The following is a 16,036-nucleotide window of genomic DNA, read 5'->3' on the forward strand; positions in this document are numbered from 1 at the left end:
GGGGTGAGGGTCCAGGACAGGTGCACCCAGACACCACTGACCCCACTGGGGACCCGGGCATTGCTTCATCTCTTGGGTTTAACCTATAAATCTCTGTGTCCCTCTGAATAGGCTGAAGTTTAAATGGAGGGAATGTGCACACCCAAATGTCAGACTCCAGTTCCCGGCAGGTTTAGGAGTGGGAATTTAATTTGTGCCATTAAAGCAGGAGGGAAGTTCACGTATGGATCTGAATTTAAGCTAGGAACCTGTTCAAGCGTGTTGTCAAGAGCAACAGAAAACCCACGTGCATGAAAAACATGCAGATTTCGAGTTTTTTTGTAGATTTTACCGTTTTCTTCACGATTTTGACGTTAAAATCTGGGCATTCATAAATCTCCTGGCTGTGCCGTCACCCCGCCGCACACACACCGATGGCAGCTGTCCCACTGAGGTGTAAATAGAGCAAACAAATCACTCACCGGGACAAAAACCACGACACCGAATTTCGACTGCCCCGTGACGTCACGGAAGGGGCGGGCCCTCTCGCTACCGTAACGCCACTGAAGGGGGAGCGGTCTCTCTCTGCCGTGACGTCACGCGCTGCCGCCGGTCACGCCCCCGGCGGCGTCACGCGCGCGCGGCCCGTTCGGCGCGGGGCCCGGCGGTGACACCGGCACCGCCTCATCCTCCTCAACCTCCTCACCCTCACCCTCACCGCCATGGCGGGCGGCCCGCAGGAGAACACCCTGCTGCACCTCTTCGCCGGGGGGTGAGTGCGGGGCACCGGGGCCGGGCCGGGGATCCCGCTGTAACCGTGGGACCGACACGGACGGGACCGGGCCGGACCGGGACCGGGACCCCGCTGTGCCCGCGGGATGGACACGGACCGGGACTGGGACCCCGCTGTGCCCGCGGGATGGACACGGACCGGGACCGGGACCCCGCTGTGCCCGCGGGATGGACACGGATCGGGACCGGGACCCCGCTGTGCCCGCGGGATGGACACGGACCGGGACCGGGACCCCGCCGTGCCCGCGGGATGGACACGGACCGGGACCGGGACCCCGCTGTGCCCGCGGGATGGACACGGATCGGGACCGGGACCCCGCTGTGCCCGCGGGATGGACACGGACCGGGACCGGGACCCCGCCGTGCCCGCGGGCCCGGGGCTCTGCCGCGGTCGCGCTGTCGCGACATGCGGCGATGCTCGGGGCAGAGCCCCGGGGCTGTGGCTGCCCCGTCCCCGGGGTTACACCGAATGCTGCAGAAAGGGGACAGCAGCGGGGGAAGGAGGGTTCGAGAAGGTCCCGGTACCTGAGGGTGAATGGCCGGGCATGGCACGCCACTGCTGCCCAGTTCTTGCTTCAAGGACTCGGAAACTTGTTGGGTTTGTTGTGTTAAAAGCTAAAGGTAACAGCCGTAACTCACAAATCGCCAACCAGAAACCCTTCGAAAATTAACTTAGTTCAGTTATTTTAATAGCAGTCCAGGAAGATAATTTTATGGTGCAAGTTAAGTTTTAATAATCCATCTTTTGGCCTTGTCAGAAATATTTTATTTTAATTTTTTTAACAGCTTAAATTAAGTAATAGAATATTCCTTAGTGCTTGTCAGCTGACAGTAGTTAGGAAGCCAACATGAAACCTGTTGTGAATTTAAATCTGATAGTAGACCATTGGTTCTTCTGTTGCTTAACAGGATACTTCATTTTCCTCTGACATGTCCCTGGAGCAATAGGTTTATTTAATATTCTATTAAACCAAACAAGTTTTTCGGAGACACTGCCCTTCTGCTGGCTTGAGTGCCCTGCACTGAGTCCTCTGTCCCCTCTGGCCATCACAGCAGTACCTGGGGCAGAAGCTGGGCCTGGGTGTCCACATGGAATTTGTTTGGACAGTAACAGCGCACACCCGGAGCTCCTGGTGTCCTCATGTAACTCCTCAGACTATAAATAAGTGAGACTTTTAAACTCATCGGTTTTAATCTAGTGCTGGCAGGTCAGCATCCTCCTCAGCGGTTTGTTGTACCCTCTGCCTCCTGCAAGGATCCCGGTGCTTTGTTCAATTGTAAAGTGGCTTTTGCAGAGAAAGTAAAAGGAACCCATTCGCTTGAGAGAATGTTGATAGAGGCATTATTGGTATTGGGATGGTTTTCTGGGAAGGTGGGGATGGGCTGTGGTATCAGATTAAAAAGTAATTCGTGTTTTTGTGTTTGCACAAAGCAGGCAGGCAGCCTTAGATAATCTTAGCGGCCAGAATAGAATGTTTAGCACCTCAGAGGCTGATGAAACGCACTTGAATGTTGCAAAGTGCTCTGCAGTTGTTGAAAGGGATGGTTTCCTATTAACCAGGTTATTCAGGCAGACTATGGGTTGGCCCTTTAGTTTCTGTTGGTTCCTTTTCAGGTTTCCAGTAGACAATAAACCAAAGAGTCCTGTTGGTGCTTTGGTGGGAGCTGGGCTGGGGCTGAAGGTTTCAGGAGCAGCAGGACCGTGATGCCCGAGTTGCACAACACACACGAGTGTGTTTACAAGGCTGGCTTCCTGTTTCCCTGCTGCTCTCGATGCTGGTTTTTGTTTGGGAAGAGCTGCTGCAGCAGAGGTTGCTCCATGTTGTGTTTCCAGCGGGAAGAATGCTGCTTGCCACAGAGATTTCCTAAGAAGTGGTAGCGTTAGGCAATGTGCTGATGCTGACACAGTTTGGGAAATGTTTCCATGTGTAAAGTGGAGAGAAGCAGTGTTCTAAAGGTGTGTGTGTGCTCCAGGACCAGGACTTGGGGCTGGGATTGGCTCTCACCCTGCTCCCAGCTCAGGTTCCTGTGCATTCCCTGCCTCAGTCACAGTGTGGCAGCTCAGGGAACACAGGAAATGCTTCCAGGAATACCTGCACCTGATAACAACATCATTAGATGGGAATAGAATGGACGATTAATGATATTAAAGCATCAGGAACAGGCTGTATTGTTCTGATACTCGGTTTCCTTTGGCATCTGAGAAGGCAGAAGCTTGTTTTGTTTAGTGGACAATGCAGTAATGAAATATCGAAGGTAGAACCTGCTTTGCTGTTTCTGCTGTGCATGTCATGCTGGAGCATGTGGCATGTTTTAGAAAATGAACAGAATTTCAAATACACAGCAAAATGTGTCAGGCTGATTATAAGCTGTGGTTGCTCTAACCAGGCTGCTCCATCATCTTTGTGATCTTGGTGAAGTCAGTGGAACTCTACTGGAAGATCTTTGTTCTGCAGGACTTCTTTAACATTCAACATTGGCTTGATATTTGTATTAAGAATATTACTCAGTGATTAAATTTAGGACTGGTGAAGTAAGTCCTAATTAAGATTCTTGGCAACTATCTAATTGTGTTAGTGGGTGCTGAGAGTTTATTTCAAGTGCAGGTCATTGATACTTCAGGGTGGACTCTGTAAAGATAGAAAGCTGGCAGCAAGAGAAAAATGGGAATTGCATTCTGATATGTGCTCTGCATGTTTTTTTAACAACGTTCTCTTTATGGAAGTAAATGACTTTTCTTTGGTTTACAGAGAGTACATTATGTATCTCACATATCACCGTGTTTGACCTGTTGAAAATACTCTGCCATGGTGTTTTGTTTCCATGGGCTCCCTGTCCTTTTTGCAAGAGGCTTGTGCATTGAACACTGCTTTAACATCTCTGGAGCTGTTGTTCTGCACTGATGCAGCAAAAAAACCCTGACTCACACTTTGAAGGCTTGGAGTTTTTGCCTTGATTGCAGCTCATGATTTTCCCAAATCAGATTTATCCTGCTTCATATCCCTGAAAGTTTCAGGGTCCGTGGCTGTTTATGTAGCTGAGGTTGTTTCTCCTTTTTTTCCCGATTTGGCATTTGGAACACCCTAGGAATACAAAATGTTTCTTTTGTGCACAGTGTGTATTTTTCCAGGCATCTTCCCAGGGGATGATGTGTGGAATTCCCATGTGAAGGAAAATCATCTCATCTGAAGAAGCTGCCCAATACATCAAAGTCCTTACTTGAACTATCTACAGAGTGTTTCTGTTTGGGACATAATGTGTGCACCCTGGTGACACTGAGAATTGCTGTTAGATAATGTCGGTTTTTTCATAAATATTCTACTGACAACATAAACTCTGAGCTGTTAAAACTGGTGTTGCAGATACTAACTCATCATGCTGGGTATCAGAGGATTACAAATGCATTAGCAGAAGTACTTAAATATTAAAGTCTGCATAAATTAACTGGATTATCAGACTAAAGGGTGAGGAAGTTGTGTTCCCTGGCCACGAGCTCTGGGGTGTTCTTTTGAGCCTTAAAGAACCTTGGTTTCTGTGGCTGCACAGCCTGGGTGGCCACGCTGTTCATGCACGTGGGGGGACTTTGGGGATTTGGCAGAGGATGTTTCTGTTCATAGAAAATGCCCTGGTTCAGCAGGCAAAATAAGCTGCATTCATGAGCTGGTGTGCATCTGCAGCTTGGATCTTTTTGCCATTCTTTTATTGTCCTTTCCCTTGTGTTTAAAAAAAGATTCTCCTAGTAAGGTAGTTATGTCTGGAAGGGGCTTTAGAAAATACCCACTAATACCTTTGTTAATGTTCTTCTGTGGATCTCTGTTCCCAAATTAGTGCATGCAATGTTCTTTAGCAAGCAATGTGGGTTTTTATACACAAGGAAAAGGGTACAGTTATTTTTTTAAATGAATCTCCATTTCATGGAAAACTACTAAAATTGCAATTTCACATGAACATCAAAGAGGGTTTAGTTGTTGACCCTTGGTGTTTTCTAAGGAAAATCTTAATCACAGGTTTCTGAAGCAATCACATGCTTTGACACTTGTGCAAACAAAGAAAATATTTCCTAGTCAGTTCAGCTGCAGTAAATGCCCTTGCAAAAAACCTGAAATATTTAGTTAAGTCTTCCTAAATCCCAATGTGTTTGAGTAATAAAATGTAGATATGGTACCTTTTAGCCAACCTCAGCACTATGTTTAATCATGAAGTTTGCCAGAAGGAACATTCAATTACCTAAGAGGAGCAGCAGCAGAGAGAGAAATAGTTCGACCAGTCACTTTCCAGATCACTGATAAAAATGAAAATTAGGACTCATGCACTTTATATTCTTGGTCCAATGTGCTTTTCTTGAGGCTCAGTCTGACTGTATTAAGATGAATATATGCCTATTATAGGGTCATGTGTGTATAATATTTCATTTTTGTCCTTCTGTTATCAGAGCATGGGAGGGCTGTTTTTTAGGAGCCTTTCTGCCCTGTTATTCTGTTTGCCTACCCTCCTTCTCATCCTTGTTGCTTCTTTTCCTCTAAAAAAGTTGCCATCCATTGTTTTTAAGAGTACCTAGCTTAGTGTAGTTTTGATATTTGCTGCTTCTGAAGATAGTTCTTTAATCATAAGTACTGAAATGGTAAAGAATTATATTATTTTTTTTCCTTCTGTAGTGTCCTAATCCCCAGTGGCTCGTTCTCATCTGGCAGCTTCCTGCTTCCCACAAGAAAAATCCGTCCAAGGCTGTGTCTGTTTGGGGACAGCAGCCTCTGGGCCATGGATGCCATGGAAGTTTTCACAGGCAGGACTCCCAGGGGAGCAGTCAGTGGTGCCATGACCCCATGGCCAGGCAGGGATGTTTGTTAGTGTTGGTCTCACCTTTGTGTGAACCAGTACCAATCTCATCTTTGCCATGGCCAGTCTCTCCCCCAGGGCATGGGAACAGCCTGTCTTGCCCAGTGCCAGAGTTTCCTAAGGACTTATCCACAGTGTGGAGTGACTGGAGATGAGTGTTCAGACTGAATTTCTGTGCTGTGGTTCCAAATCCGTGCAGCAGTTTGTCACATGTCTGTCCTCTGTTTGAACTGTTCTTTGCAGGTGCGGAGGAACAGTTGGAGCCATCTTCACATGTCCCCTGGAGGTGATAAAGACAAGGCTGCAATCCTCCAAGCTGGCCTTCAGGACTGTGTACTACCCCCAGGTGCAGCTGGGGACCCTCAGTGGGGAAGGAGTGGTCAGGCCAACGTCTGTGTCCCCCGGGCTCTTCAGTGTTCTCAAGTGAGTGCTGCTCCCTGCCATTCACCATTCCTGGGCACACTGATCTGAGTTTCACTCCACTGAAATAAAATGTCCTGGGGGCTTTTATCCTCTCAGCTGTCCCTGGCTTACTGAGCTCTCCTCTGCTGTTAGCTGTTGTCTTTGCTGATTGTTATTCTGCATCAGTCCTATCTGTAGCTGTCCTAGTCTCTGTGAAAAGCCTTGAGTGGTTCAGGCTGCAGTGTTTGATGCTCTAGCTGCTCCTTTCAGATGTGTGTTCATAAAGAAGAGGAAATGTGAAATTATCTAACAGCTGCTCAGTAGTTCTACCAGCAACTGTGACAATCTCAGCCACTGTATTTTAATACCAAAGCACCATGGACTCATGGTCAGACCTGCAGAAGGAGTGAGTTTGTTTGGCTGCTTGGGCACCCCAGGGTGATGCAGAGGTCCTGCTGAGATCAGGGGCAGAAGTGCCAAGGAAAATACTGATCAGCAGTGCAAGCTGAATGATTTTATGTAAGGCCAGCACGCCTGGCAGACTGCCTGGGGAGAAGCTGCACAGTTATATAACACTGGAGTGCTAATTCAAATTCTCTGCAGAGCTCTCTGGCTGGAGTCATTCTGGGACTTGAGTTTCTGTATTGTAAACAGCCTGCTTTCCCCTGCCAAACATTTCTTTGTCTACTCAGAGGTGAGTCTAGAGCAATTCGTGACTGAGTGCATAAGGCAGTGCCAGTTGCTTTGGTTTTAATGCCCTTTTCTTTGCTGTCTTTTCACCTTGCAGCATGGGACTTTAGGCAGCTGTAACAATAGAAAGTGAAAACTTGTAAGGCAGAAAGATCTTAATTCATCCTCTGGGCCCATCTTTTTCTGGGGTTGTCTTTTTTTTCTATTTAGGGAGAGAAGAAATGGTTTAAAATGGGTCAGCCTTTTAATATATTTATTAAGCTCATTAAGTTTGGTGACTGGGATCTTGCTTAGCTGTGCATATTGCCAAGTTTTCAACCTGATTACTTGAGAAGTGAGAGCAGAGTATTTCTACTGCCATTCCCTTGCAGGCAGCATCTATGGAGAGCAGATAATGCTGTTGATTATGACCTGAGAAAATACAAATGTCAGAAAGAAGTGAGATTCAGTCCCTTGCTTTTACTCTTTCATCTCTTTCTCAGTCCTGGTCATTGCCAAACTGGACATGACTTAGACCTCATGGTTTGGGAAGATTGTGTGGCAAAGGAAGGAGCCATTAGAGCCCTACCAGTTAAATTGCTGTGTAAGAGTTAAAGGAGTTAAGTATGAGAGGCCTTGACTTCTGTAAATAGAAAACAGGTATCCTGAGGGCAGGTAAAGCCTGCTGCTGACAGAAAGCACTCCAGAAGGACAGGCTGTTTTTGTCTAATCCATTTAAGATTCTGATGAGTTAGCCCAGCTGGAAGCTGCAGTCGTGACTGTTAAGTGACAAAGAACAAGTAGTTGGTGGATCTGTCTCCTTGGAAACACTCAGCCCTGGAGTTTGGACAGAAAGTTCAGCTCTGCTGCAGAAAACAAAAGTGTTTCAGAAGCTCATGTATCTCCTCCTGTGTGATGAGGCTGGGCTGAAATCAGAGGGGAGCCCTGTGAGCAGTGCCAGTGACCTGGAGAGCAAACTGAGAGCCTGGCAGCCTCAGTTGGGTGCAGGAGCTCCCACAGAGCCCGGAGCCATCCAGGATTTCCTGCAGGGTTTTCCCATGGTGAGCTCAGTTTGCAGAGCTGTGTCTGACACTGTGCATTCACATTGTTCCTGGTGTCACTGCCACATGCAGATTTCTTGGGGGAAAAGCACATCCCCAGGTAATTGTGAAAGGAAAAAGGATTTCTTTTTCCAAGTCTCTGTGCAGGACTCTGTGGGAAGCAAGACTTCTGAATTGCTTAGATACAGAGAACAATAAAAATATTCTTTGTTCATCAGAGTCAACTATCACTGGGTTCTCCATGAAACTTTAATTCAGTTCCTGACAGCTTTCAAAGAATGGAAATTATAACCTCGTGCCATTTGACACCCATTTGCCTGTAGATCACTGAATTTTATGGTACAGTGGTTTTTACTCAGTTTATAATTCCACTTATTTTGAAGTATATCATGTAGATTAAAATCTAACAGCTTCACATGTCATACTCTGCTTTTGTGTAGTTCTTTTGGCTCTCTGCCTGACAGAACAAGAAACTTAACTTTTAAATCAAATACTATCTTTTCCCTCCCTGTTTGTTTTTTATTTTAAGGTCAATTCTGGAAAAAGAAGGACCAAGGTCACTCTTCCGAGGGCTGGGTCCAAACTTGGTTGGAGTTGCACCATCAAGGTAAATAGTTAAACTATTGCTAAAAGCCATGTTTAAGGTGCCAACACAAATGTTACAGTGCATTTGTGATTCAAAATAACAGGCCATGAAGTTATCCCATCTATAAACTGAGATTTGTGTCTGCATTCTGCTCAGTATACACACCAAGAAATACTGATAAAAATCTGGTTTACACTGCTGTGACACTGGAAGGTGCAGAGTAAATAAGGCACTTAAATGCCAAGTATACTTAAGTTCCAAGTCATTGCAAGAGGCACTTCTGTGCTTGAAAAGGAAGAGAAAGCAGTGCAGAAAGGTCTGTAGGGTTAATAATTGCATTATTCTAATGTTCTGCTTGCCTTGAGCACAGCAGTGCCTGCCTAGCAGGGAGTGGGAGTGCCAGGAGAGAGGAGTTGTTGCCCTCTGGGCCTTGCTTGCCTCAGTTCTTCTCAAATGAAAAACTGCAGCTGAGGGGAAGGAGTCTCACTGCTGCCACACAACCCAAAAGGGGAGTGTGTCCCTCTTTCTGCAGTAACAGGGTTGGATTGCATTTGGAAGTCTCAGAGCCATGTCTCTCCCTGTGCCTGTCCTGTTCCTGGCAGGAGATCTCTGGCTAGGAAATGATAAAACTCATTAGCAGCTTGGATATTGGCAGGTGTTCTCTGCTGGAAACCGAACCAGTTAGAACCAGTTTTCCAGTTAGAAAGGAGCCTGGAGAGAGGTGAACTGCCTCTCTGGCCTTTGCCTAGGAGGTGGGATGTCCCCCCCAGGAGCAGGGAATCCTGTTTCTGTGCAGGTAACCTTTGCAGCAGGGCTTTGAATCCAGGACTCTGCTTTTCCCTGCAACTCACTCCTGTGTGCATCATCCTGCTGCCTCCCACAGCCAAATATTCCTACCCTGTGGGTGTCAGGTCAAACTGTGGCACTGGAGTGCAAGGGAAGAAAGAAAATAAAACCCCTGTGTCCATGCAGATGGAAGTAGTCATGTGGAAACTCGTCAGAGAGAATTCTTTTTTTCAGAGGGCTGGGCAAAGAACAGTAATTGTCTAGTTTGACATTGTCTGTATTACATTGCTTTTCTTCCTTTTTTTTTCCCCACAGGGCTGTTTATTTTGCATGCTACTCCAAAGCCAAAGAGCAGTTTAACAGCATGTTTGTGCCCAACAGCAACATTGTGCACGTCTGTTCTGCAGGTTCTGCAGGTAAGTGTTTGTAATCCAAGAACAGAGGCCAGTGTGTGGTAGGTGGTGAAAATGTGCACTTAATCTGAGATGGTATATGCCAAAAAACAGGAGTTTGCTAGCTCCTAGGTGGCCTAGGAGCTCCTCCTACAGAGGAACTGTTTTTCTGTTCAGCACAGAAATATTTCTAGATTGTTGTTTATTAATTTAGGATGTTTTTTTCCAACTGCAGTGCTCTGGTCATGTCTCTTAATGCAAGGAAATAATATTAGTAAACACCATTAAACTTCTGATACTGCTTTTGCCATATTGTTTCAGGATGTTGTATTTTTCCTGCCAGGCTGGGAAAAATAGTTTGTTCTTGTAGGAAAAATACTGCAGAAGAGCTCCCCTAGTTCAGTCATCAGTCACCAGAGTGGTCACTAAAAATAATCGTTCCCAAAGTAAGTCCTTAATTAGGGGTGGGTTCTGTTAATGAGCAGCTCAATGGCACCACCTGCAGCCCTGGGGAACATGAGTCCAGTGCAGCTTTGTGTCCCCATGGGTTTCCTTGGAGCTGGAATTCCAAAACCAGTCAGTAAGGAAGGGATCTTGTCTGCAATAGCCTTTAGGAGCATGACACACATACTGAAATAGGTGCAAAAAGGAAGAATCCATGGATTGATGCCTCCTGAATTTTACATGAAATTGGAAGCTGTGCACCTGTGTTGCTTTTGACACCTCAGGCCAGAGCTGGTGGCAGAAGTGTCACTGCACAGGGTGCAAGGATCCTGGCAGTACAATGGCCTGCCTTCAGCTGCACTTCTGGTCTTGTTTTTTCAGCCTTTATCACAAATTCCCTGATGAACCCTATATGGATGGTGAAAACAAGAATGCAACTGGAAAGGAAGTAAGTTACTGGGGGAGGGAATGGAGCCACTGGGGACTGCAGGAGCCTCTGGAAAACTGAACCCTTGTGGTTTCACTCTTGGCTCTTTGTACTTGGATGGATCTTGCCCAGTTTTGCCCTGTCAGTTCCACCTTTCAGGCAGTGTTTCTATGTGGTTAGACTAAAGGTTCAGGTTCTGTGTGCCTTTCTTAATTTGATGCACAGAAACTATTGAGAAGGATGTGGGAATTTCCTTGAGTGCTGGGGTAGGTTCTGCCTCTGGTTTCATTGTAAATCTTTAGTTTACCAGAGCATTATTTTTCTCTCTCCTGCTTACAGTCTCCTCTGTAGTTCTGGGGTTGATGATGAGGATAAATGTATTGAGAATCTGCTGCAGTGGTTTAATGTTCTTTTGCCTCCTTCACCACTGTGTTACTGTTAACCACACATGCAGAAGGCAGAGGGAATCTCACAGCAATTTCTTCTACTTGAGTGCTTCACAGTCACTGGTGGATATCAAAGCAATAAAGGACTCTGCTAATAATGTGGCTGCTTAGAATGGAAATTCCTTCCTGCAAGGACATGCTAGGTCAGATAAAAAGGATCTTATAAGGCATGACAACTTTATAAATAATTTATAAGACTTAATTCCAGCACTTTGCAGGGTGGCACCTTTGAACTGAGTGCTGCCTCTTAAAATGAAGAATTATTTCTCATGCAGCAGACTTCTGTCTCTGGCCCTGCTGAAGATGGCTTTAAATGGAATCACCAGTTTGACACAAAGCAGTGTCACTTCAGTGCTTATTGTCTTTTAAGGCCTTGGTGTGAACTGTGACAGACCAGACTGAGCTTGAGCTGAAGGAATTATGAGTATATATTACTGAAGTAGCAAAGCCAAGTGTGCACTCTTAGCATCACAGTCCTGCTCTATGCAGCTTTCTGGGAGAATTTAGGAGTAAAACTTAAAAAATAGTTTCCATAGTTATAAAAAGTATTGAAAGCCATAAGGGGGTTTTTTAATATTAATTATTTTTCTTGGCTGATGATATGCTCTGTTCTGTTTGTGTTCTAGAGTGAGGGGCTCCAAACCAATGAATGCTTTGCAGTGTGCTAGATATGTTTACCAGACAGAAGGTATCCGTGGTTTCTATAGGGGCCTGACTGCCTCCTATGCAGGGATTTCTGAGACCATTATCTGCTTTGCTATTTATGAAAGTTTAAAGAAGTACTTAAAGGAAGTACAACTGCCCCCTTCTTCTAGCGGAACCGAGAGAACCTCCACAAGCTTCTTTGCACTGATGGTTGCTGCTGCTGTTTCCAAGGGCTGTGCCTCCTGCATTGCTTATCCTCATGGTATGTTAACCCTTCCATTCCTGAGTGCAGTACAACAGCTGCTGCCTGAATCCAAGACAAATGATGGGTCTAGGGCTGTAAAACCCTGAGTTGTTCAAAGGGCCAAATGCACTTCACTTTGGCTTCTGCACTGGCATTTTCACTACTGGTCCCACAATTCCTAGTTAGACGTGATTGGTGATTGGGATTTGCTGGTTTAAAAACAACTCAGAAACCACCAAAAAACTGATGGTCTAATGTTTCTGTTTTCACTGCTAGCCACAGCTGGTAAGTACCCAGGGCCTCTGGGATTCTGGGATTAGGGTGTGGGAAGCACTTGGGGACTGAACAGTGTTAGTCTTTTAGGACAGATGTGAATGGTATGGTTGTGTAGAAGGAGCAATATTGATCATATGAGCATCAGTAAAGCATTTAGATCTGTATTAGCTTCAATGAGCAAATCATCCCTTTATTCCACATGAAAGAGAACTGCTCTGTAGCTCCTGCTGGTGCCTGAGGGCTCCATGGCTGGGTGTGCTGGCTGGCACTTGTGCAGGTGTCCATGTCCCTGGCTCTGCACACAGGAGCTGTGCTGGCACTGGCACTTCCCCTGTAACTCTGGGCTCTGCCTTGCAGAGGTGATCCGGACACGGCTGCGGGAGGAGGGCACCAAGTACAAGACTTTCCTGCAGACAGCTCGGCTGGTGGCACGGGAAGAGGGGTACCTGGCCTTCTACAGAGGACTCTTTGCCCAGCTCATCAGGCAGATACCAAACACAGCCATTGTCTTGTCCACCTACGAGTTGATTGTCTATCTCTTGGAGGACCACACCAAGTAGCAGAGCCAAGATCCCTGTTACAGACTGAAGACCAATTTCTTCATTGAACAAAAAGTCTTTTAAGAGACTGTTGTAGGTGGCAGTGCTGGTGGAAACACTACAAGTCTGTGACCATCTGTGGATATTTCCTTTTGGACTCATGTTTTCAAAAAAGGTCTCAAGTTATTAATGTTAATAGTTAATTATAATTTTTTTAAACTTGATAATTAAATGCTACTAAATTAAATTACAGTATTTAATTTAATTATATGTTTGTCCTTTTCCTTAAGCACAGCCATATGTGGTCAAGGAATGTACCTCATACTATCAAGTGATCTCTTGGACTGATGTTCATTAAAGCTGTATTAAAACAGGAGAACTGGCTTGGACATTTGAAACTGTTCTTACAACTGGGTTATATTGCTTTTGAGCACTGTAACAGCCTAAGTGCCCAAATAAGTTTGAGGGTAGTTCTGTTTTTTTCAGGGTGCATCGTTCACTTCTATGTGAACACCCTGGAGTGTTCCAGTAGGACAAACTTGTTTCTGTTTTGATGGTATGAACTGTGCACACCAGCATCTCTTAGAAAAGCCACTTGCACTGGCAATATGATGGTGGGAGGCTTTTAGTGAAAATGTAATTACAGTTCTGTGTGCCCTGTGCATCGGGGATGCTTCGTTATGGTACTGGCTATGAGCAGATCTGTCCTGGCTTTTAGACCTTGCTTTGGTGCAGGCCTGGGAGCATAAGGACAGTCAGTCACTGTGGCCTGGCTGCCCTGTGGAAGCTCCACAAGATAAAGATTTTCAACAGTTCTCATGATACAATTCTTGCCTTTCACTTATAAATCAAATATCCTGCGTACTTGAGATTAGTTCTTTCAAAAGCATTTGAATGTGCTTTCAGTCTAATAATCTTCACCCCACTTGTATTGCAGCAGCACCTTGTGATTCAAATGTGGCATATGAATTACTACTGACAGGGCAGGGTAACGTATTTTAGGCTCTGCCCTTCTGTTGATCAGTGTCATTTGCTTTGGCAGCTGAGACAAACACTGCACATCTGAGCCCAGCTTTGGCCTTTCCTCTGAGGCAACAACGAGCTCCTGGTGATCTGAGCAGGGGCTGAGTCCTGGAGCATCAACAAGTGTTTGTGGGCAGCTCTGACTTCAGGGACTGCTCACAGCAGAGATGTGAGCATGGGCAGCACTGGGAGACTCACTGGGAGTGGGGCTGCCTGTGATCAGGTGGAGTTTTCAGGCTGGGATGTTGTTGCAGAAATTGGATGGGCTGATGACTGGATTCAAAGCTTTCCGTTTGTTCCCAGTAGACCCCAGCTGATGACTGGTACTTGAGGTCATGTTTGACATCAGTATGATGTAGGAGCTTAGTGCAAAGAGAGTGGAATATGTGTGTACCTCATTATGAGGCAAAACTGCAAAAAATAACTGATTTCTATTATGTCTTCCTGGAAATAACTTATCAGATTGCCCCTAAGCTAAAATAGGAAACACTTGAATAAAAATTGGCTTTTTTTATGGAGATGATGAACAGCAAAAGCTTCAGGCTCTTTATAGGAGGCAAAACTGTCAAACAGTGTTTCTATTTTTGAGAACTAGGACACTTGTAGTGCTACTCTGAAACATTTTCTGAGATTTGCTTTCCTAAATTAGCATTCCTCTGTTCTTCCAGTGCACTAGCTCATTTCTAAAATGTTAGTCAAATGTGTAGACTGCTGATGTCTTTTGAGAATGAGGGGAGGGAACTCCAACCCTTTTGAGAAGTCTGGGACTTGGTAAGAGAGAAATTGAAAAAATTTTTGTTTTGTCTAAATCTGATGGGAAATCAGGAATTCTGCAGGATTTTTGGTTTTGTCCTTCAAACTTTGCTACCAATCCTGACAGAATTAGTCTTAATTTGATAAGGGGTTAATAAGCTATATTGGGAGATAATAGAGTTTCTGAATTGGTATAATTAAATCCTTTTTCCTCCCTCTCTCTAACAGAATTTTTAAAATTCACTAGCCCTTGACTCCTTAAACCCTGTAAAGAGTTACCATTTTTAGGTGATGCTCTGTGAGCAATCCTATTGATGTCACTGAGTATGGAATAAGCCTATTACCAGAGGGGAGAATTTGAGGTAGCTTTTTCCAAAACGATACCTGAACTTAAAAATAACCAACAACCTTTCTCTGCTTGTCAAAGTAAATCTAAAGGAATTTTTCACTGTTCTTTCTTCTTCTCCAGCTTCTACAGAAAGTCATTTTCATGGAAGGTAGGTAAAGGCTTCATTACTAGACCCTTTGTAGCTTAATCACCAGTAAGGTGATGAAACTACTGCTATCTGAAGTGACCACAAAGATTCCATGGACTTTACCAGGACTGTGCCTGTTTCCATTCATAAATTATCAGTTAAATAGAAATTACACACATACTGTTTGGTGCAATATTAGGAGCTACTCGTGGGTTTTGTTTTGGAAGTATTTTGGAGCCACTCGAGGATTTCCCAATCCTTACACTCCCTTTAGATATCTGTGGTTGCCTTGATAGTCCTTCAAAATATCTGCATATGCTGGGAATTGTGCTCCATGGACTGTGATTGTGCTCCTTGCACAAGTTCCTCATTAGCTCCTTTAAGGAGGAAACTAGACTTTAAACAATGCACCTCTGCTTGGACTGCTAGTACAGATAGAGCTGCTAGGAAGGGAGGGACTTGTGTAGGAAAAACAGATCAGTCCTGGAGGCCACGCAGGAGCTCTTGGTGTGCCAAATCACTGGGTGGGTTTTCTTCCTCCTTTGCCTATCATTTGGCCTCATAATACAATCCCTAAGTAATTGCACTAAACAATGGAAGAGAGATGGAAGAATTACGTGCCTTTTAAATTCGTTGAGATGGAATATTCACTGTTACTCTGCAGAATTAATTTACATGGTTAAATCCATACAGATGGAAATGGAACAGTGAAAAGTCCAACCATAGTTAAGCTTAAAAATCCAGCTTACTCCCAGCACAAGTATTTGTCTAGGAAGAGCTTTTCCATTTATGCCTTTTAAGAAACACAATGCTGACATAACGTGGAACTCGTGAATTTTAAGAAATTCTATTGTGCTGAGAAGTTTTCCTTTATTTTAATCACAAAAGCAGCTACACCATTTGAAGCTGGGTCAGTCTCATATTTTGGAGAGACCTTAACCTCTTTCATGTGAATTCACAGCACAATTGTCAAACAAGCAGTTCTGTGAGAACAGCAGATGCCATTAAGGGACCAGAGAATGTCTGGGGTTACCTTCCTTTTGAGGGGACAGCTCCTGACCAAGAGCCGGTTCTGTGCCTGGTCCCAGAGCCCTCGGTCTGTGCCGTTTGTGCTGCTGCGCTGGATCTGCTGAGGGGTTTGAAGCCTTTTCCCCTCAGAGCTGGGGCTGTGAGGGGCTGGGGAGGCCGAGGGTCACCCATGGTGGTCTGCAGCACCCCCTGAGGGAAGGAGACAGAGATCTCTGCCCGCTGTGGGCACAG

The 16,036-nt window shown here is 45.2% G+C and overlaps 1 protein-coding gene across 1 annotated transcript; it reads left to right on the forward strand.

Moving 5' to 3' along the window:
- Positions 1-504: 504 nt before the first annotated feature.
- Positions 505-12,913, forward strand: SLC25A33 (solute carrier family 25 member 33). Its single transcript, XM_056507958.1, has 7 exons — positions 505-751; positions 5,851-6,030; positions 8,269-8,346; positions 9,427-9,527; positions 10,329-10,395; positions 11,447-11,727; positions 12,343-12,913. Exons 1-7 carry the CDS (start codon positions 702-704, stop codon positions 12,543-12,545), a joined length of 960 nt encoding a protein of 319 aa, XP_056363933.1. The 5' UTR covers positions 505-701; the 3' UTR covers positions 12,546-12,913.
- The last annotated feature ends 3,123 nt before the right edge of the window (positions 12,914-16,036 follow it).

This window comes from Oenanthe melanoleuca, chromosome 21 (genome assembly GCF_029582105.1).
Source record: "Oenanthe melanoleuca isolate GR-GAL-2019-014 chromosome 21, OMel1.0, whole genome shotgun sequence".
Classification (NCBI taxonomy): Eukaryota; Metazoa; Chordata; class Aves; order Passeriformes; family Muscicapidae; genus Oenanthe; species Oenanthe melanoleuca.